The sequence below is a fragment of the Aethina tumida genome, chromosome 4, assembly GCF_024364675.1.
Source record: "Aethina tumida isolate Nest 87 chromosome 4, icAetTumi1.1, whole genome shotgun sequence".
Classification (NCBI taxonomy): Eukaryota; Metazoa; Arthropoda; class Insecta; order Coleoptera; family Nitidulidae; genus Aethina; species Aethina tumida.
In genome coordinates this window covers 24,371,571-24,393,459 of record NC_065438.1, presented here as the reverse complement: position 1 = coordinate 24,393,459, position 21,889 = coordinate 24,371,571, and the positions used below count along the sequence as shown (strand labels likewise).

General features: G+C 33.0%; 1 protein-coding gene and 1 long non-coding RNA gene across 6 annotated transcripts in view; both read left to right on the top strand.

Annotated features, from left to right (window-relative positions):
• LOC109604842 (protein Wnt-6) overlaps nt 1-18,494 on the top strand; it is a 48,119-nt gene extending 29,625 nt beyond the window's left edge. For 2 of the 5 annotated variants that reach the window (XM_020021387.2, XM_049966363.1), the window contains exons 2-4: nt 11,685-11,902; nt 16,865-17,175; nt 17,889-18,494. In XM_020021387.2, the coding sequence (XP_019876946.1) occupies nt 11,710-11,902; nt 16,865-17,175; nt 17,889-18,350 (966 nt within the window). In that variant the 5' untranslated portion in view covers nt 11,685-11,709 and the 3' untranslated portion in view covers nt 18,351-18,494. Of the gene's footprint in view, nt 1-5,096; nt 5,399-11,681; nt 11,903-16,864; nt 17,176-17,888 lie in introns of those variants that run through there. The other 3 variants (XM_020021385.2, XM_020021386.2, XM_049966362.1) reach the window with 3 other exon arrangements.
• LOC126265321 (uncharacterized) lies at nt 11,997-12,590 on the top strand. The gene is made up of 2 exons (XR_007547833.1): nt 11,997-12,439; nt 12,492-12,590. It is a non-coding gene; the product is annotated as an uncharacterized LOC126265321 (long non-coding RNA).
• Nucleotides 18,495-21,889: the final 3,395 nt, after the last annotated feature.

The window sequence follows — 21,889 nt, the reverse complement described above, 5'->3', positions numbered from 1 at the left end:
AAATCCCCTTTTCGAAAAGTGCCTACCAAAAAAGTAGACTTGAAAATGTGATTTTGACAACTTATTCTTATCTATCAAACTAATCATTAAATCTTTGCGATTGTAATTTTCTTATATCACTTGACGTCTTTAGATTAATTTCTGTCCGATCACAGCCACCTATATGCCTTATTAAAAATTGCTCTAAAAAATTAAGTAGGCATAAAATTCTTTTTAAATGTCACAATCTGATCGAGAATTGTCTCAGAAATCCAAAAATGCAAAAAATACATAATATTCTTTTTAAAAATTCGAAAACGGATCAATTTCCAGAGAAACCGGAAGTGACCAAATTGTGAAAAATATGTGAAAATTTTCCGCTCTCAATACCATTTACCTATACTAGATCTCATTTTGATATACCGAGTGTCCTAGAAGTTTTAAATCGTCAAATGAATTCAATAATTTATACATAACTTTAAAAAATCATATTCAGTAAGAAATATATCGACAACGGTTGTTTCAAAATCAGTTCCACGATTCCTCATTTATTATATAGAATTTATCTAAATTTGAAAGATTTTAGTGCTTTAATCAAGACCACGTCGTTTCACAAATTTTCACTTATATTTCTGCCGAGCCTTTGCTATGGCTTATTGAAAACCTCAATATGATTATTTTAAACTAATTCTGGACAACTTTGGACGCATGTTTCAGGTCATTGTCATATATCAAAATCCACTAACTCGTAAATTATCATTGGTAATGGTTTCATTATGTCTCTCATGATATATCTCTATGCTACGTGAAATGGTCCAGTTTATCAATATTTTTCTATAATGGTCCTAGCCCATCCTAGAAAAGCTATCCCAAGTCGAAACCTCCTTTCCACCGTGTTTCAAAATAGTTGTAGTGTATCTAGAGTTCAAACTTTTATCTGCAGGATCATGAACGTCTCCAAATAAGGTTCTAAAGTACCACAAGTCAAAATTCTGATAATTAATACATTTTTGTACAATCTTGAGTCTTGTTTGAGTATTCTTTTTTGATACCAATGGTTTCTTACTGAAATACACCCAAACTAGTTTTATTCATTCAGTCGACATATGATTTTTCTAATAAACATATTGATACTGTATGACTCAATTGATTCATTTTTTATTTGCCTAGAGGACAGAAAAGAATTTAGTTTTCCGATTCTTCCAATTTGTCTGTCTATAAAGGGTTGTGTTTTGAGAAAAACCGGAAGTGGCCGAAATTTTCCTCTCTCTATACCATTTACCTATACTAGATCTCATTTTGATATACCGAGTGTCCTAGAAGTATTAAATCGTCTAATGAATTCAATAATTTATACATAACTTTAAAAAATCATATTCAGCAAGAAAGATATCAGCAACGGTTGTTTCAAATTCATTTCCACGATTACTCAATTAATATTTACAATTTATCTAAATTTGAAAGATTTTAATGCTTTAATCAAGATATCATGTCGTTTCACAAATTTTCAATTAGATTTAGGCCCAGACTTTACTATGATTATTTTTAACTAATTCTGGACAACTTTGGACGCATCATTCAGGTCATTGTCATATATCAAAATCTACTAAATTGTAAATTGTCATTGATAATGGTTTCATTATGTCTCTCATGATATATCTTTATGTTACATGAAATGGTTCAGTTTATCAATATTTTTCTATAATGGTCCTAGCCCATCCCAGAAAAGCTATCTCAAGTCAAAACTTTCTTTCCACCATGTTTAAAAGTAGTTGTAGTGAATCTAGAGTTCAAACTTTTATTTGCAGGACTATGAACGTCTCCAAATAAGTTTCCATTTTTCCATTTTTGTGCAATCTTGTGTTTTGTTTGAGTATTACATACATCCAAACAGCGATGTATGATTTTTCTAATTAACACATTTATATTGTATGACTCAATTGATTCATTTTTTATTTGCCTAGAAGACAAAAAAGAATTTAGTTTACTGATTCTTCCAATTTGTCTGTCTATAAAAGGAGTTGTTTTTTGTTAGAACGGTTTCATATTTATTAATAAATCATTTTAATTTTTATATTTTGTGCCATTTATCTGGTCATCCCTGTATATATTCGACAGTTTTTCAAATGTCATTCCGGACTATGAACATATTTAAATTACTGGACTTAATTTTTAATTATGAAAAATATACGAATTTGATGAAAAATTAAAATAAAAAATATCTTGATAAATAAATGAATAAAATGGCATTCTATATAATATTCTAAATATGTAATAAGGCAAAGAATTCATTTTTTGTTTATGTGTCTTTTGTCTGAACTATTTTATGTACAGTTACATCAGTTGTTTGTTTGAGCAATACTTTCCAGTAAGTAGATTATGCTCTTTAGCCTGTTGGATAGTCAATAAAAACGTATTTACAACGTCTACATGTTTGACTTTCTCTTTATGTCGTCCTATTCTATCTACCATCCCCTTTTGACTTTGAAAAACTCTTAGTGTTTTTATTTAATGTATTTTATTTATTGGACTAATGATCTGAAAATAGAATTTCTTCTTTTTTTCCATTTTTTAAATTTTGTAATTTCAAGTCAGTGAGCAAATATGAAAGCTTCAAGCAACTGCCTTGATTAATTTAAATAAAATAAAATTTATTTTATATATAATAGATTTTTAGGAAAAGATTTTGGTGCGAGTATCAGTATAGCGTTGTGCGTGACGAGAGCCAGTGTTTCGTTTGGCGAGTTCCATTACGTAGGACATGAATTAAGCCTCTGGTCGTTAACGTTAAGAGGAACAACGCGAAATGAAAACATCCGAGTTGGTCCAACACGAAAAACGAATCACCATAAACCCTTTCCGCCACCGCCGACATTTTCAACAAGATTAAAACGTTGTAGCGGAATAGCCGGCCACTTTTAACCATCGCCACAAATATTTGACGTATCGAACAGGTGGCGTAATTTTTTTTGCGAAAACGCTAAGAGGGATTAATAGACACATCCTGCGAGGCTCGCATCGGATTTAATTAAAATAATGCTGGTGTCGTTTAGTTCTTGTAATGCAGGACGATTAATCTCGATTTTTGCTCGACGATCATTAAACACCGCAAACTAATTTAGCATCGAAGAGTTAATTAAAATATTTAATTAAAGCGAGACGAGACGAGACGAGATGGGACGGCAAGGGACGGGTGGAGAGGGTTCCGGTGAGCTTTTTGCAAAGGAGGATTCCTTCGGTGTGGTGGTTTTTGTCGCGGCCGTTTTCCCATGGTGCACGGTGCCGCGGCCGCGGCCGAACAAGAGAGCGAACGAGCGGCCAGATGGAGATGGAGATGGAGACGGAGACGACGACGACGACAACTATTCAGTGATTGTGAATTCCTCGGTAGCGGTGTTTCAGAGCTGATGGGCGAGACAGGCGCATTTTGCTGTCAGTCGTCGGTGAAAAAGCGCACAAAACAACGCGAAACGCAAAAGGAAAAAGAGAAAAGGAAAAAGTAAAAAATCGCGGATCGGAGCAAGTGGCTATTTTATTTTGCTGCCAAGGTTAATTCAGAGCATTCTGCATCCTCCGGCCTGAAATAATAGTGTATCTGCCTCAGTATCTGGTATCTGAGAGGCCGGCCCCGATTTCAGAAGGACAGAAGGATTTAATGATGGCACACAATTGACATTAAGAATGTTTCTTCTTCGCTCTCTCTGCTTTTCAGCTCTCTGCCTGCGCCTCGTGCTCCGCCGCGGCGACGCAACGGCACAAGAACGAACGGGACGAACGGGACGAGTCGGACGACGACGGGACATAAACTAACGATGCCGATCTCGTCTCTTTCTTCCACTCTCCTCGCTACTCCGACTTCAACCTTTAATTGACTCTATTCTTTTCAATTATAAATCAAACTTATTTTGATGCCGTGTTACAGTTAGTTTTGGCACTCCACACCACCAAATTCTAAATTTATTCGTGCGCATCTAATTAAATTAATGCAATTAAATTGTAAATATTCTGCACGTTTTTCGAAACGCACCTGTGCGTTCTATTTACGTTTACTTCTTACCTCCCAAACACACTTAGTAGTGTTTTTGAAAGATTAGTGGATTCGTTAACGAAATTTACATTCCACACGACGTCTCGCGTCCATTCAAAGAAGTCGCATTAAAAAATTGAGTTCCTCCACTTTTTAGCACTTAAGCCGGAGACAAAGTGTGAATGAATAAATAACATATTAGATAGATAAAACACACCTCGACGTTCGACGTTGGTTTTAGTAGGTCGAACGTATAAATCCGTTCACCTCACCTTTTTCTCGGAACGATCGAATCGTTATCTCTCCATTACGCGAAAGACAACGTCCGTCACGCGACCAATAATCAATCCATCGATCGATTAAACGGTCTTATCTTCTCGGACACTGTTCCCTACACGTGTCCTTCAATTCGAACGGACAATGGCCGGGGACAAACTGGCACAAATCACTCCCATTAGGGGAGACACGCGAGACGCACTCTTCACCAGTTCAGTTCTTCTTCTTGCGCGTATGTAAATCTCGGCGACGGCCAAACGTAAATCTGTCGTCCGGTATGTCGGAGGACGGTGACGGTGATGGTTCGCCGTCTGCAATACGTCGCCACGAGTGCAAACATTTGTCTGTCGGAGACTGATGATTTTTCGTCCGGCGATCAATCAGGAAGTACGCACTCCATCTTTAAGTTAAACGTTTTCCAATGAATCGACAAAACAAAAATGATAAACCCACACAATTTAGGTCTTATCAAGACATGTTAAATTAAACAAACACGTAATTCTGAGTCGTTTCTGGAATACTATAACGGATATCCTGAATAAAACTTTGTTTACCCACCACGAAAATAGTGTGGCGTACCTGCACAAAAAATTCCACTGGGCTACCCAGGAATGTGCCCGTGAAAAACGTTGAAACTTTGTTCGTAATACGAATTAATATAAATGTAGTGGTGTAACGTCGGAGGGGTCCTGCGGGAGAAAAGGGGACGAGTTGTCCCCCAAACGCACCGGACCCGAGTCCTAGACGTGCGGTCCGCGTTTGCGCATGTCCGTTGTCAGTCGGAGGTCGGACGTCGCGCGTAGTCCGCTCTCCCGACTCTTCCACATCGCGGTGTCCGAGCCGCCCGCGAGATCTCGTGCTCCTCGTCAGCAGCCGACATTGGCCACACAAAATTTTGCGCACCTGAAGTAAAAAAGCTCAAAAGAAAAGGCGACGTCGGAGCGGCAGGACGCAGTGATCGAAAATTTTTGATATTATTTGATGTACGGTGGTGTTATGGTGGCGCGGTCGGAATAGAGTAATGGGGTCGTGTCGTGGGGCCGATTGAGGCGCGGACATGCACCACGTCCCGGTGGCCGTCTGTCTCTTGCTTCTCACCCCCGTCACCTGCTGGTGGTGAGTACCGTTGTTTTTCTTTTCTTTCCTTTGCCTGTTCGTTTCACGTTCCTGCTGTTTTCCTGCTGGATGTATTATTAAATTATTTTATTGTTGTCGTTTAATGTTTAAAGTAAATCAGGCGATAATTCCTGCTAATTTCTTCAGCAAATAATGTGTTTTATCATGTTTTACTCGATTTATTAGTGATTGGATGCTAAAATCTTTCTTCATGATGTAAAATTAGTTAATATTTACATTAATAAAATGTTAATTTGTGATAACTTCTTCTAAAAATATAGCTTTTAGTTTAATTAATTTTATAACTGTCTATAATTAAAATCTTCATTCCTGCAGACTTTTTCTTATATTATTTTATCTTATTGTGATTGAAATCGTTATTGACCTTTATTGTAATTATAATTTTAATTATTATAGAAAATTATAATTTTAAAATTGTTATTCACAGGAAACCATTAAAATATTTAAAACCAGTTATTTGGTGGTTTTTAAATTTAACCACATTAAACCAAATTTCCTTTAGTTTATGTTTCAAATTCTTTAAAAAATTATTTTCTTAAAATTTTTACAACTAAATTGACTAGTTTTTCATCATATCTATGTAAAAAATCAATTTTATAGTATTTTTTTTAATATTTATATTTTTAGACCTTGATTTTGACATTTGTTTTATAATTATTGTTTATAATTAGAATTTTGATTTACGGTTGGTTTCTTAAATGCCAGAACACTCTTTTTTAATTATTGTAAGTAAATTATTGTTATTGTTATGAATATTTAATTCTTATTAAAGCTAATATTAGTTAATTTTAATACCAAATTTCCTCCTATACAAATGTTTAAATTACTTTAATCATCTCAAAATAAATAATTCTGGGTATTTTAATTTTTAATTATATACTAAACAAAGGCAAGATAAAATTTATCATTTATGTAATATTTTGGTGTGATTTAGTAAAGATTAGATGAACAGATAGAAGAAACTGGTTTTAATTTTGAATCTTCTTTTCTTGTTACTTCCTATTTGGATATCATTCAAAATTTGGGGATATTTTAATGAATTTTAATATTAGAAAATTGTTACCAATCATAATATTTACTAAAATTATTTAGCTTATTTATTAGTTTATGGAGAACGAAAAAAGGTATTGATTTAAAATTTTTATAGCAACTATAATTTGCCTTGAACTATTTTTTTAATTTATTTTCAAGAAATTTTCATTTCCGGTTTCTCCGGAAGTGACATTAACTTTGTTATTTTTAATATAATACCCTGTATGTTTTTGGATTTTTAATTTGTATGTATAATTGCAAATAAAATGGTTATACCATATCCTAAAAGTTTAAAACTTTTTACGTTATTAATTTTTTTCCAAAAATTTTGACAGATTGGAAGTCTCACTAAAATGTCTGTATAGCCACCAATTTTGATGTTAGAAAGTTTATTTTTGGAATACACGTTCAGTAAAGATCATCCTATACGGAGCCATTATTAGTACTCCAAAATTTTATACAGGGTGTCTGTTATTTACGTTTAATTTTGTGCTTTTTAAAACTTAATATCTATGTGTTTTAGCACCATTAAATTGAATATTAAAAAATCTTTGGATTATTTTAAGCATTATCTATATATTAACAGAGATTTTACAAAAAAATAATCTAATCAAACAAACAAATGTCATCCTTGGTAACTTATTATGAGCACACAAAGAACGTTATTTTTTCATAAGTATAGTTTTGTTATTCTCCGTTGTATTTTAGAGAAAATAATAAATTTCCAAGTGTTAAAACTGCTTCTTCCGTGTATAAAGTAAACATTGTAAACATCGTAAAGATAAACACGTTGTTCTATATTGCTCATTCACATTCTCACACCACATCACATCACAACATTTAAATTTATACACTTGCAAGGTTTATTAAGAGTTTTTCCCCCCGGCCGTATTTCTCAGTAATTCCATCATTTTACAATTGACAAAGATAAAACAATGAACAATTTTCGGTCAGCGAATTTTCAATGAATAGATCGGCTGTTTGTTCCCTTTCCGTTTTCTGCGTGCGGAATCTCGCTGCGTGTAAACCACCAACCGTCTATTAATAGACGCTTTGTCTATTAAGCATCGAGATGAAACGTTTCCATCAATAAAAAAAAATAATAAAATTCACCTTTCCTCAGGTCAAACCGGAGGTCAGTCGCCATCGAGTTTAGTAAATCGGCGAGGAACACCTGTTCGACTGTCGAATCGAGCCAAAATCGTTTCGTCAGGTCCGATTTTTGCAGAAATATTGAGTAATTTTGTTTTCGTCCGCGTTTTGGCCGCGCACGTTCGGTACATTAATCCGAGTTGTCACTTCACTTTTTAACCGTTCAAATAAAAAAATTTACGAGTGTGTTTGTGTTTTAATGGGCGATAATAAAAGAGTTGGAAGTCCCGAAGCACCTGGTCCGAAATGTTCGTACGGTACTTTTATCGTCGATTGTCGGACGTCCTGAGATGGAAATCTCGCTTAATTGACCCAATCATCCGAAAATCAGTTCGAAACACTGTGCTGGATAATTGCTGGAGGATTTTTTCGTGTCAACCAACGTAAATAATGCATAATTTATATTGTGCCATTTCACGGCAGGTAATTTTAATATGTCGGTAATTAATTGCATTAATTGCCTGCATAAAGGTAATAAATGCACCCATTTATCAATCGGCAATCGAGTGGGAAAACCGATAATCGATAACTCGAGTTATTAATCTCTTTTGCTTGCCTCAACTAATTTATGTTCGATTAATTGTCCAACTAATTTTATTGTGCAACGCATTTACTACGTCTTCGACACACACACACACACACACATTATTGTGTACAAGTTTTATCACAATCGATCCGTATTTACCAAAGAAAAACACCCCACACGTTTAAAAAAAAAGTCCGTAGTGCAAACAAAATGAAATTGATTTTTCTGGTCCCGTAACAGAAAAACGGTTTCAAATATTTATATTTACTCGGATTTGAGCGTTAAATGAACTGGAGAACAAACATGGAACATGGTACATGGTACCATGTCTGTGTTGGTTTTCTCTTAGGAATGTCGAAAATTTACTGATTTATTGTTTGTTTGCACTACGCACGTTAAATCCTTATCAAAGACATGACGTTGATAAAATTACCACACAAACTACTTTTTGTTTCACCTTTCACTGGAATTCACCTATTTTGTTTCAATACCAAACCGAGTGATTCCAATAATTTGGTCACTTATATAATTTAATTAGTTTAATTTTAAAAAGTTCTTCAGTACAAATGTTTACTTTTACCATTTACTTAATAAAATACAGGGTGATTCACCTAACTTATTTAGTACATTCAAGTTTATGGAGAACTGAACAAGGTTTTAATTTGAAATTTTTATACCAAATGTAATATGACTTAAACTACTTTTCTAATTTACTTTTAACGAAATTTAATTTTTGGTATCGCTGTTATTTTCTATGGAACACCTCGTAAATTTTGGGATTTTTCAATTTTACATATAATTGCAAATAAAATGAGTATACCATGTCCTATAACCAAATCTAATAGTTTTTCAATTATTAATTGTATTCAAAAAAATTTGACAATTTAATGGTCTAACTAAAATAAATGTAAACCCATCAATATTAATATTAGAAAGTTCATTTTTGGCATATACGTTAACTAAAGATCATCCTGTAAGAAGCTATTATTAGTGCTACCAAATTTTATACAGTATGTTTGTTATTTACATTTAATTTTGTGCCTTTATTTTGTTTTAAACCAAACAAAGTAGTTCCAATAAATCGCTCATTTATATAATTTAATTAATTTAATGTTAGATCATTGTTCAGTCCCAATATTTATTAAAATTATTTATATATCTATAATATACAGAGTGATCCACTTAACTTATTTAGTAAACTCAAGTTTGTGGAGAATGAAAAAAGAGATTCATTTGAAATTTTTCTAGAAATTATAGACATCAGCTTTGTTCAATGGAATACCATGTATATATGTGTGCTATACTATGTACTACACGTAAACCCAAATAACATAGCTATACTATGTACTATAGGTAAATCCAGTAGTTTTTGAAATACTAATTTTTCTCCAAAAATATTGACAATTTGATGGTCTATAAAGCCACCAATTTTAATGGTTGAAAGTTCATTTTTGGCATACACATCAACCAAGGACCAGTCTATAAGGAGCCATTATCAGTATTCTCAAATTTTATACAAGGTGTTCCTTATTTACGTTTAATTTTCTGTCTCTATTTCGTTTTAAACCAAACGAAGTAATTCCAATAAATCGATCATTTATATAATTTGATTAATTTAATATTAGATCAGTTCCAATATTTGTCAAAATTACTTATACCGTTTACTTAATAATCTACTGAGTGATTCACTTAACTTATTCAGTACATTCAAGTTTGTGGAGAATGGAAAAAGAGATTTTATTTGTAATTTTTATAGCAATTAAAAATTATGAAGTGACATCAACTTTGTTCAATGGAATACCACGTATATATGTGGATATTTACATTCTATATGCAATTGCAAATAACATAGCTATACTATGTACTATAGGTAAATCCAGTAGTTTCTCCAAAAATATTGACAATATGATGGTGTATAAAGCCACCAATTTTAAGGGTTGAAAGTTCATTTTTTGCATACTCGTTAACCAAGGATCAGTCTATAAGGAGCCATTATTAAGGTGTTCCTTATTTATATTTAATTTTATGTTTCTATTTCGTTTTAAACCAAACCAAGCATAATTTAATTAAATTAATATTAGAACATTGTTATCAATCCCAATATTTATCAAAATTACTTTTACCATTTACTTAATAATATACAGCGTGATTCACATAACTTATTTAGTACATTCAAGTTTGTGGAGAATGGAAATAGAAATTTATTTGAAATTTTTATAGCAATTATAGTTTATGAAGTGACATCATCTTAATGTTTGAAAGTTCATTTCTAATCTCAAATTTTAAACAATTTACATTTAATTTTGTGCCATCAATTCGTTTTAAATAAGTAAGTGATTCCAATAAATCGATCATTTACATAATTTAATTAAACTCCTTAGTATTTTTGGCTTGGCGTGCAAATATTTTGATTTATATTTGATTGACGGGTTTAAATAAACGCACCGAAGGAAAATCGACTGCGAATAATAAATCTCACCTGAAACAATAACATTCAAAATTGTTTGTTTTACATTTTTTTGCCTGTTTCATTTTTCTGTCGTGCGAAACTATCCATGATTAATCGATCGACTTGATCGATCGTTTCCAAATAAACTATCGATTGTGAACGGAATTGATTTTCTAATTTGAAATGTTTATTTTTAATTATTTTTTTGGGGAGGGGGGATCGTGTCGTTGATCGAACGCATCGTTAAAGCGAACATTTGGCAAAGTTAACGTTAATAAATCTAAATTAATGGACACTCGTAATTTCGATAGATATTTAAGGACGGTGTCTTTGGAAAAAGTATGATTTAGAGCAGGTGAAAAAATAGGCCAAGATATTAATTAGCAAATTGTTATAAAATATGTGAGTTGGTCTGATTGGATTTGGTGGAATTGGGTCAGAAACGAATGGACGTATCGCCACATAAATGAGTCAAAGCGGCCGACTGGTTAATTACTGGAAATTGCGACTAATTCTAATTCTGCACAAGTCATAATCAGAAACGATGATTAATTGGAATCCTCTGTTCTCTACTAAAACACACAGATCAAGGTTAAATCGTTCCTGCACCAACGAAAAGTGAGTTGGAACGGTTTACAGATTCCGTTGACGCGTTGCGAACGATCCGTCGACAAATTCGCACCGAATCACCGTTTTTTATTACGTCCTTTGTTTTGCAACAGCTCGGAAAAGCGATCCAGATATCAGAGTTCAGGCCGACATGTTTATAAACATCGCGGCGCTTAATGCCCGAACGAGACGATTACTTAATTGACTCATTAACGCCGGATTTAGATACGCGGGTGTTTACGGTCGCGGTACACGCTCCCGAATGTCCGAAAATCGGCGAAAACGTGCGGAAGAAGATGAAAGAATGCGGCGCGACCAATCGGGCAATTCGGAGGACGATCCGAGTACCGTGATTGGAAGTAACGGTCAATATCGATACTTTCACACCTCTCGTCTTCCGTTCAAGGACGACCCACACAATCACAAACTTCACTCTTTAACGCTTCTTCTTTGGTTTTTTGATTTTTTCTTTTTGTTTTTTCTCCACCAACAAGTAGTGCTGCGAGTAGCAATCAGAGTATAATGGACATCAACAGTATGTGCCGCAGAAGCAGGAGGGGCAAGATCCACAACATCTGCAACAACAAGCCGGTGCTCAGGAGACAGATCGAGCTGGGGATCGCGGCGGGCCAGGCCGAATGTCAGCACCAGTTCAGGCACAGGAGATGGAACTGCACGTCGTCGAGGAAGGGGTTCAAAAAGGTCATGCTTAGAGGTAATCAATTCAGATAGTTTTTAGTCTATGGGAGGAAACGTTGTGTTTTTGTCACTTTGTTTGTTTGTAAATCACGTTGGTAACGACAGACAAATCAAATTTAGTAAAATTTTCGTGACTTAGTCACATTGACACAAATGGATAACGATGATTCGGAAGTAGAGCAGGACGTGGACTCATTTTTCAATCGACACAAGCATTGCTTCGTAAATCTGGCCGGATTCTTGGGTATTATTATCGTGATACAAGTCGTGGCGAAACTCCTCAATTCCTGTTGACATTTATCTCACTTTGTCTTTGTCAAAATTTTGGTGGACACACTTAAATGAACAAAAAGTTATATTTCGCAATGTTGGGCTTTGCATCGGTTTGCGTTATACTGAACATGCTTAGCAGAGTTTAATAACAAAAATTATGAGAAATGGAAATCGACGCAGGAGGGAGAGAAGAGAAAATCGTTCATGTTTGTCACCTTGTTTTCTCTTCGCCGTTTTTGTTGGATTGTCTATGATCATTCATTTGATTGGTTCTGACAGAGTACGTTATATAATTTTAGTTTAATCATTAAGTATTACCTAATTTTTTGCAGGTTTCAGTAGGTTTTGGTATATCGGTTGGAACAACTTTTTAAAACTGGAACAATGAGTTTGTGTGAAACATCAAATACATCAATAAAAGTGTCAAAATATTAGCTAGTTTTATTGAGGGGAACCACGAGTCGGCAACGGCGCAGAAGTAGAAAAGGGCATAGAAGAAATAAAGCAGTTTAATGAACGTTTTCGATGGTCCGGGTCGGTACATAAAGAACGGTTCGCGAGTGGTAGAAAAAAAACGGCGAACGGATCTCGAAATTTAAGAGACAATCGTCGGAGGCAGAGGCAGAGGCTGAGAGAGAGAGCCTGGAAGATTCATTTTAATCGGTCGGCGAACGGATCGCGCGCGACGGTGGGCGGGAGGGCGGAGAGGGAAGAGATTTACGGCATGCGGTCGCATACCTGATCAGGTCATTTCCAAATCTGTAAACATTCGCCCTTAACCGTGGAATTCCACTTTTTTTATCAATCTTCCGCTGGACCTAATCTCCCGAGTTGTCTGACGGCCGCAAGATATATATTTCGAATATCAAGATCGTAACGCTCGTTCTTTCTTTTCGTTTCGGTCGCAGTGTGGAGCGGACGCGCTCTCGGACCCGATTTCTGCCAGTGTTTTACTACTGTTTTATGCTAATTCCACCCGGACGACGACGATTGAATTATGCATTTTTCATAATCGGTTCACCATGTCAACTCAAACCAAATTCAAATCTAATCGTCATTATCATTATCTGCGCTCTCCATTTCTTCTCTTCTCTTCTCTTCTTTTCTCCTTTATATATCATCACACATTCATACTTAATGTTGATAGAACTTGATGAAAGGAATGCAAAGAATCAAAATTGTTACTAAAGATAATTGGGAGCAACAAGACCAATAATCAATCTAATCTGATATGGAACTGTTGATTAGACGTAAACATAAATTCAGGAAAGGAAGAATGTTACTAACAGAAGATAATAGTAAGATTATGAAGGACGAAAAATGGATACAATTTACATGTTTGACTCAATATTTCAGACTAGCTGAAAACCAATTAAAAACAGCCAATATTTAATCTAACCTAGAATTGTGATTATGATTAAGATAATTAACGTCTGAAATGTCCACAAAAACTTGATTAATGTTGAAGGAAATTAAAAGAATGAATATTGTTGTTGGAAGAGGTCAATTTTAAGATTGGAGGAGGAAAATTACTTCAATTTACAAATTTCATCGAATATTTGGGACTATCTGAAGATATATTGAGAACAGCAAGACCAATAATGAATTTAATTTGAAACACAATTGATGATTTAACGTGGAGAAGTAAATTATAAGATAAAATTAGAAATTTGGTAGAAATACAAAGACAGAAGTTTGTTGTTGATAGACGAAAACTAGTTACTATATTTCAGGGTAGCTGAAAACTAATTGAAAACGGCAATACCAATATTTAATCTAACCTAGAATGGTGATAATGATTAAGAGAAATAACGTCTGAAAAATACAAAAACTTGATTAAAATTGAAGGAAATTGAAAGAATCAATAGTGTTGAAAGAGGTCAATTTTAAGATTGGAGGAGGAAAGTTACTTCAATTTACAAATTTCATCGAATATTTGGGACTATCTGAAGATACATTGAGAAGAGCAAAACCAATAATCAATCTTATCTGGAATACAGTTGATGATTTGACGTGAAGGAATAAACTGTAAGATAAAATTGTAAATTTTATAGAAATTTAAAAACAGAAGATATCAGACTAGCTAAAAATCAATTAAAAACAGCAAGACCAATATTTAATCTAACCTAGAATGGTGATGATGATTAAGAGAATTAACATCTGAATACACACAAAAACTTGATTAAAGTTGAAGGAGTTAAAAGAATGAATATTGTTGTAGAAAGAGGTCAATTTTAAGATTGGAGAAGGAAAATTATTTCAATTGACAAATTTCATCGAATATTTGGGACTACCTGAAGATACATTGAGAAGAGCAAGACCAATAATCAATTTAATTTGAAACATGGTTGATGATTTGACGTGAAAAAGTAAATTATAAGATAAAATTAGAAATTTGATAAAAATTCGAAGACAGAAGATTGTTGCTGATAGACGAGAACTAATTACACTATTTTAGATTAACTGAAAACCAATTAAAGACAGCTAACCAATGTTTAATTTAATCTAGAATGGTGATGATGATTGAGAAAATTAACGTCTAAAATACACACAAAACTTGATTAAAGTTGAATGAAATTAAAAGAATGAATATTATTGTTGAAAGAGGTCAATTTTAAGATTGGAAGAGAAAAATTACTTCAATTGACAAATTTCGTCGGATATTTGGGATTACCTGAAGATACATTGAGAAGAGCAAGACCAATAATGAATTTAATTTGAAACACAGTTGATGAGAAATACAAAGACAGAAGATTGTTGTTGATAGACGAAAACTAATTACAATATTTCAGATTAACTGAAAACCAATTAAAGACAACAGACCCATGTTTAATTTAATCTAGAATGGTGGTGATGATTAAGAAAATTAACGTCTAAAATAAACACAAAAACTTGATTAAATATTGTTGTTGAAAGAAGTCAATTTTAAAATTGGAGGAGGAAAATTACTTCAATTGGCAAATTTCATCGAATATTTGGGTCTACATGAAGATACATTGAGAAAAGCAAGACCAATAATCAATTTAATTTGAAACACAGTTGATGATTTGACGTGAAGAAGTAAATTATAAGATTAAATTGGAAATTTGATAGAAACTCAAAGACAAAAGATTGTTGTTGATAGACGAAAACAAGTTACAATATTTCAGAGTAGCTGAAAACCAATTGAAAACGGCAATACCAATATTTAATCTAACCTAGAATGGTGATATTGATTAAGAGATATAACGTCTGAAAAACACAAAAACTTGATTAAAGTTGAAGGAAATTAAAAGAATCAATAGTGTTGTTGGAAGAGGTCAATTTTAAGATTGGAGGAGGAAAATTGCTTCAATTTACAAATTTCATCGAATATCTGGGACTAGCTGAAGATACGTTAAGAAGAGCAAGACCAGTAAACAATCTAATCTGGAATTCAGTTGATGATTTGACATAAAGAAATAAACTATAAGATAAAATTGGAAATTTGATAGAAATTCAATGACAGAAGATTGTTGTTGATAGACGAAAACTAGTTACAATATTTAAGAGTAGCTGAAAACTAATTAAAAACTTCAAGACATATTAAATGTAACCTAGAATGGTGATGATGATTAAGAGAATTAACGTCTGAAGTATACATAAAAACTTGATTAATGTTGAATGAAATTAAAAGAATGAATATTGTTGTTGGAAGAGGTTAATTTTAAAAGTGGAGGAGGAAAATTACTTCAATTTACAAATTTCATCGAATATTCGGGACTATCTGAAGACACATTGAGGAAAGCAAGACCAATAAACAATCTAATCTGAAATACAATTGATGATTTGATGTGAAGAAGTAAACTATAGGATAAAATTGTAAATTTGATAGAAATTCAAAGACAGAATATTGTTGTTGATAGAGGAAAAGTAATTATCATTTGTATATTTTATTCAATATTTCAGATTATCTGAAAACGAATTAAAGAAGTAAGAATAATAAATTGATCTAGTCTAGAATAAAATTGATGATTAGAAGAAAAAAACTTGATAGAAGGAAACACGAGAAGAAAATTTTAACCCTCCAGGGAAAGTCTAGCAAGTACAAGTTTCTTCTGAAATTTCCGACCAATTGTAGACAAATTGGAAACACCAAGCCCAACAATCGTTCGAATCTACGTGTCGACGATTAGAAAGCGAAAATAAAAATGCGATGCGATTTACGATCGGTGCAGATTTATCACGTGAATGTCACGTTACATAAATCGCACATATTCGTCGTGGAGTTTTCGATCGTCTCGCGCGATAACGACCCCTTCATTCTTCCAAACGAAGACGGCTATCACGCACACGGATCACACATTTGCAATTATCATTTTAGCGGCCACTTCGTACCGATCGTATCGCGTCCGGACACTTGAAATCGTTACGTTAGACACCTAAACCGATGGTGCAATGTTTTATGGATCGTCCACGTCTTGTTCCCACGATCGCAATGGACAATTGCGATTTTTCGCCGCAATTATCCCATCAAAAAATCGTATACAATAAAGATCGGACGTGTCCAGGTGTAAATGAACCGTTCCGGAGGCGAAACGATGCCGAGATAAGATAACGTGGGCAACAGGTAGCGGACCACTTTACTTTTCGGTGCCCAACTTTTACGACCCGATTACCATCGCTACGTAAACAAAATTCTAATTGACTAATTGACAACGCTTCAATCTCCGCTCCTTTGTTCCAGACACCCGTGAGACGGGATTCGTGAACGCGATCCTGGCCGCCGGAATCGCCTATCAGGTGACCAGGGCCTGCACCTCCGGCGAGCTGTTGGGCTGCGCGTGCAACAAGAAGATGCGCTACAACAAGGTGAAGAAGAAGACCAAGGCGGAAACGCTGCTGGAAGGCGAGTTCCAGTGGGAGGGTTGCAGGGGCGAGAACATCGAGTACGGGATCAAAAAGTCGAAGGACTTTTTAGATTTTCAACTGAAACAAAGGCCCCGTGGAGACATGAAGACGCAGGTCAAGCTGCACAACTACATCGCCGGGAGACTTGTGAGTGTTCAAATTAATGTTAATGATTAACCAAGAAATATAATAAATCGATTAGGAACCAATAAACAGTGATTGGATCAATAAGTTTGGAGATGTGGATGTTGAGGGTCTTAATAAATTCACGATGGCACAAAAAATCGAAGAGGCACAAGTTTATGAGATGAGATGTAACATTGCATGGCTTATTTAATTAATATTGTAAATTACTGCTCTTAATTGCTACGTTAAGTTGGTTTAGCCTCGGAAAATATGTCGAGAATGAACACAGGGACAGACTTAACTTTTTTTTATTTTTAAAACATTTTAATGTCAGTTGATTTTAACATTTCATAACTTCAAGATTTAACCTTAATCTGAATTTAATTTTGGTAATATACCAATAAAAGTGTCTAATTTTACCATTTTTATAAAACATAAGTATAAATAAGTGTATTTTGTTTATTTTATTAAAAATTAAATTGAAATACAGTTATGACAAGTCCCAGTAAAAAAATAAACATGGTTTCTTATAATAATTTTTTAGTACGGGTCTGAATGAATACTTAAATAATTTTTAATGGGTTATCATGTAGTCAATATTGAAGGAACATAAAATCGCGTTTTAACATTTTTTCATTTCGCCTGATAAGACCATAATCAATGTATTTCATCATTACGTACATAAAATTTTACAGCTTGCAACATAAAATTGGTGTTTTTGTTGTTTTGCACAGGCGATAAAGAACAACATGAGGAAGGAGTGCAAGTGCCACGGCCTGTCCGGCTCCTGCACCCTAAAAACGTGCCTGAAAAAGATGCCCCCGTTCCGCGAGGTCGGGAACAAGCTGAAGGAGCGTTTCGACGGCGCCGTCAAGGTGATCGCCGGCAACGACGGCAAAAGCTTCATGCCCGAAGGTTCGACGATCAAGCTGCCGGGCAAGCTGGACCTGGTGTATTCGGAGAAGACGCCCGATTACTGCGACAACAACAGCACGATAGGGTCGTTCGGCACGCGGGGCCGGGAGTGCAACGCGACCTCGATCGCCGAGGAGGGTTGCGGCATTCTGTGCTGCAACCGGGGTTTCCAGTCGGAGGTCGTGATCAGGGAGGTCACGTGCAACTGTACGTTCGTCTGGTGCTGCGAGGTCAAGTGCGCCAAGTGTCACGTGCCCAAAAGCATCAGCACTTGTTTGTGATCCGTTTTTTTGTAATATAATTGCTATTGTACATACTTGTTTTTATTTAATTTTGATCGTTTAAGCGTTTTTCATCTGCATTGTGATTACATATTTATAGTCCTCGAATTGTTTACTAATTGAATAAAGCTTGTAAATAAATTATTTTCTTGTTTTACTTTTTGTTATTAACAGGAATATTTGTATTCAGGTAAGTATAAATAAAATATTGTTAAAATTTATTAAAAGTTGTTTAAACCAGATTTAATTAATATTTTTTTAAAATTCATAAAAAACTTGATTGAAGTCTGAATTTTAAAACTTAAAAAATTAATACGTTCACAAAATTTCTAAATTTTGTTGATATTAATTTTAATTAACATAAATTTATTATTTATTATTTAAATATATTTTGTCTAACTTATTAGTTAGAATTTCATAAAAAATAAAAAAAGGATTGGTTTGCATTTTTTATAACAAGTATAATTTGACTTAAATTACTTTTCTAATTTATTTTCAAAAACATTTCATTTTTGATTTCGCCAGAAGTGACACCAAATTTCTTATTTTTATCGGAACACCCTGTATACTTTTAGATTTTTAAATTCAACTCGCAAAAAAATGGCTATACCATATCCTATACCTAAATTCAATAATTTTTAAATCGTGTCCGTTATTTACCTTTAATTTTGTGAATATTAAAATACAAACAACGTTATCATTTTCAATGGAACACTCTGTATATTTTTGGATTTTCAAATTCTATATGTAATTGTAAATAAAATGGCTTTACCATTTCCTATACCTAAACCCAATAATTTTTTTATTAATTTTTTTGTCTGTATCGACATCAATTTCCCTGATGGAAAATTCATTTGTGACATACTCGTTAATCGATGACGACTCTATAAAAAACTTTATTAGATCTTCCAATTTTTTTACAGGGTGTCCGTTATTTACATATAATTGTGTGAATCTTAAAACACAAATAACTTAATCATTTTCAATGGAACACCCTGTATATTTTGAATTTTTAAATTCTACATGTTGCAAGTAAAATGTCCTATATCTAAATCCAATAATTTTTGAGTTACTTTTTTCAAAAAATTTTAACAATTGATTTAATTAAAATGTCTGCATAACCAACAATTTTGATGCTGGAAAATTCATTTGTGACATACACGTTAATCGATGACGACTCTATAAAAAATTTTATTAGATCTTTCAAATGTCCGGTGTCCGTTATTTACTTTTAATTTTGTGAATCTTAAAACACAAATAACTTTATCATTTTCAATGAAGCACCCTGTATATTTTGGATTTTTAAATTCTACATGTAATTGCAAATAAAATGGCTATACCATGCCCTATACCTAAATCCAATAATTTTTGAGTTATTTTTTTCAAAAAATTTTGACTGATGATTTAATTAAAATGTGTGTATAGACATCAATTTTGATGTTGGGAAATTCATTTGTAACATACATTTTAATCGATGACGATTCTATAAATAACATTATTAGATATTTCAAATTTTATACAGGGTGCCCATTATTTACATTTAATTTTGTGAATCTTAAAACACAAATAACTTTATCATTTTCAATGGAGCACCCTATATATTTTGGATTTTTAAATTCTAAATGTAATTGGAAATGAAAATGACTATCCCATGCCCTCTACCTAAATCCAATAATTTTTGAGTTATTTTTTCCAAAATTTGACAGATTGATGATTTAATTAAAATATCTTTATCGACATCAATTTTCATGCTGGGAAATTCATTTGTGACATATACGTTAATCGATGACGATTCTGTAAAAAATATTATTAAATCTTTCAAGTTTTATATAGGATGTTCGTAATTTACGTTTAATTTTGTGAATCTTAAAACACAAAAAACTTTATTATTTCCAATGGAACACCCTGTATATTTTTGAATTTTTAAATTCTACATGTAATTGGAAATGAAAATGGCTATACTATGTCCTACACATAAATCCAATAATTTTTGAGTCATTTTTTTTCAAAAATTTTGACTGATAATTTAATTAAAATATCTGTATAACCATCAATTTTGATGATGAGAAATTCATTTGTGACAAACACGCTAATCAATCATGATTCTATAAAAAAGCCATTAGTAAATCTCACAAATTTTATACAGGGTGTTTATTACTTACGTTTAATTTTGTGAATTTTAAAACACAAATTAGTTTGTCATTTTCAACGGAACACTCAGTAAATTTTTGAATTTTTAAATTCTACATGTAATTTTAAATAAAATGGCTTTATCTCGATCTATGTCAAAACCCAATAGTTTTTGATTTATTAATATTTTTCTTAAAAAATATGGACAGACTAATGGTCTAACTAGAATCTTTGTAAAGCCACTATTTTATCGCTTGGAAGTTTAATTTTGGCATATGTGTTATTCAAAGATTATTTTATAAAAAGCTATTATTATTACTTCCAAATTTTTTAGGAGATACGCATTATTTACTTTTAATTTTATACATCTTAAAATATTAATAACTTTGTCATTTTTAATGGAACATTAAATTTTATCATAATAAAATTGAATATTAAAATATCTTTCGATTGGTATAAGCATTTCATATACATAAAACGAAAATTAACAGAAATTTCACCAAAATTGTAATGTTATTACATACAAAACAAATGTCATTCGTGCCACGAAAATAATAAATACCCTCTATAAAATATAAAACTTCTAATAAATAATTTCTGAATAACCCTGTATATTTGAAAGAATTTTAAATAAAGATATTTTAAAAGCATTCAATTTGATTTTTGTCCTATTGTGAATTAAAGTTTTTATACGCACAATTAAAAATTAATGATAATTTAATTTTATAGCCAATTAAAACAACAAGGTGAGTTAAAGACAACAAATACAATATTTTATATGTCTTTCTACCACTTGTAATTGATTTAAATCGATTTTATGGCACGATTTTCAATTACGAACATAAACAAAAAATAAAAAAGCCAATAAATAATATTACGGGAACGTTATAAAAGTGCCAATTGATTCATGTATAAAAAATAAACGTAATAAAATTGTTGGGTAAATATTTACGTCTTGGAATTAAAAAAGTTCATTAGCATTCCGATATTTTTCACATCGACTACATTGTAAGCAATTTGTATCGTACGATTTAATTAAATCGTTCAACCGTAATCGAAAAAATTGTTTTGATTCCGCATTATTTAAACGTTCGTTTTTGTTTATCGTCTGCGTGAAGAAAAATAAAAACGAAAGAAAAATAAAAATGATGAAGATGCCCAGTTTCCAGTTATGAGCAATTAAAAGAGCCATAAAACCGTATATCGATCGTGTTAATCATCGTGGATCGATCGGGTTCGCGTGTTGGGGCCGAGGAGAAAAGGGAATTTGTGGATTGCCCCCCAGGAAGCGACAGAGAGCCGCGGGCCCCATTTCCACTTTGGGTGGTCTTAGAATCACACCGCTTATCAAACTTTTATTATTCTTTTATGCATATGCGCAACCTTCTCCGTTTGCCATCGCCAACTTT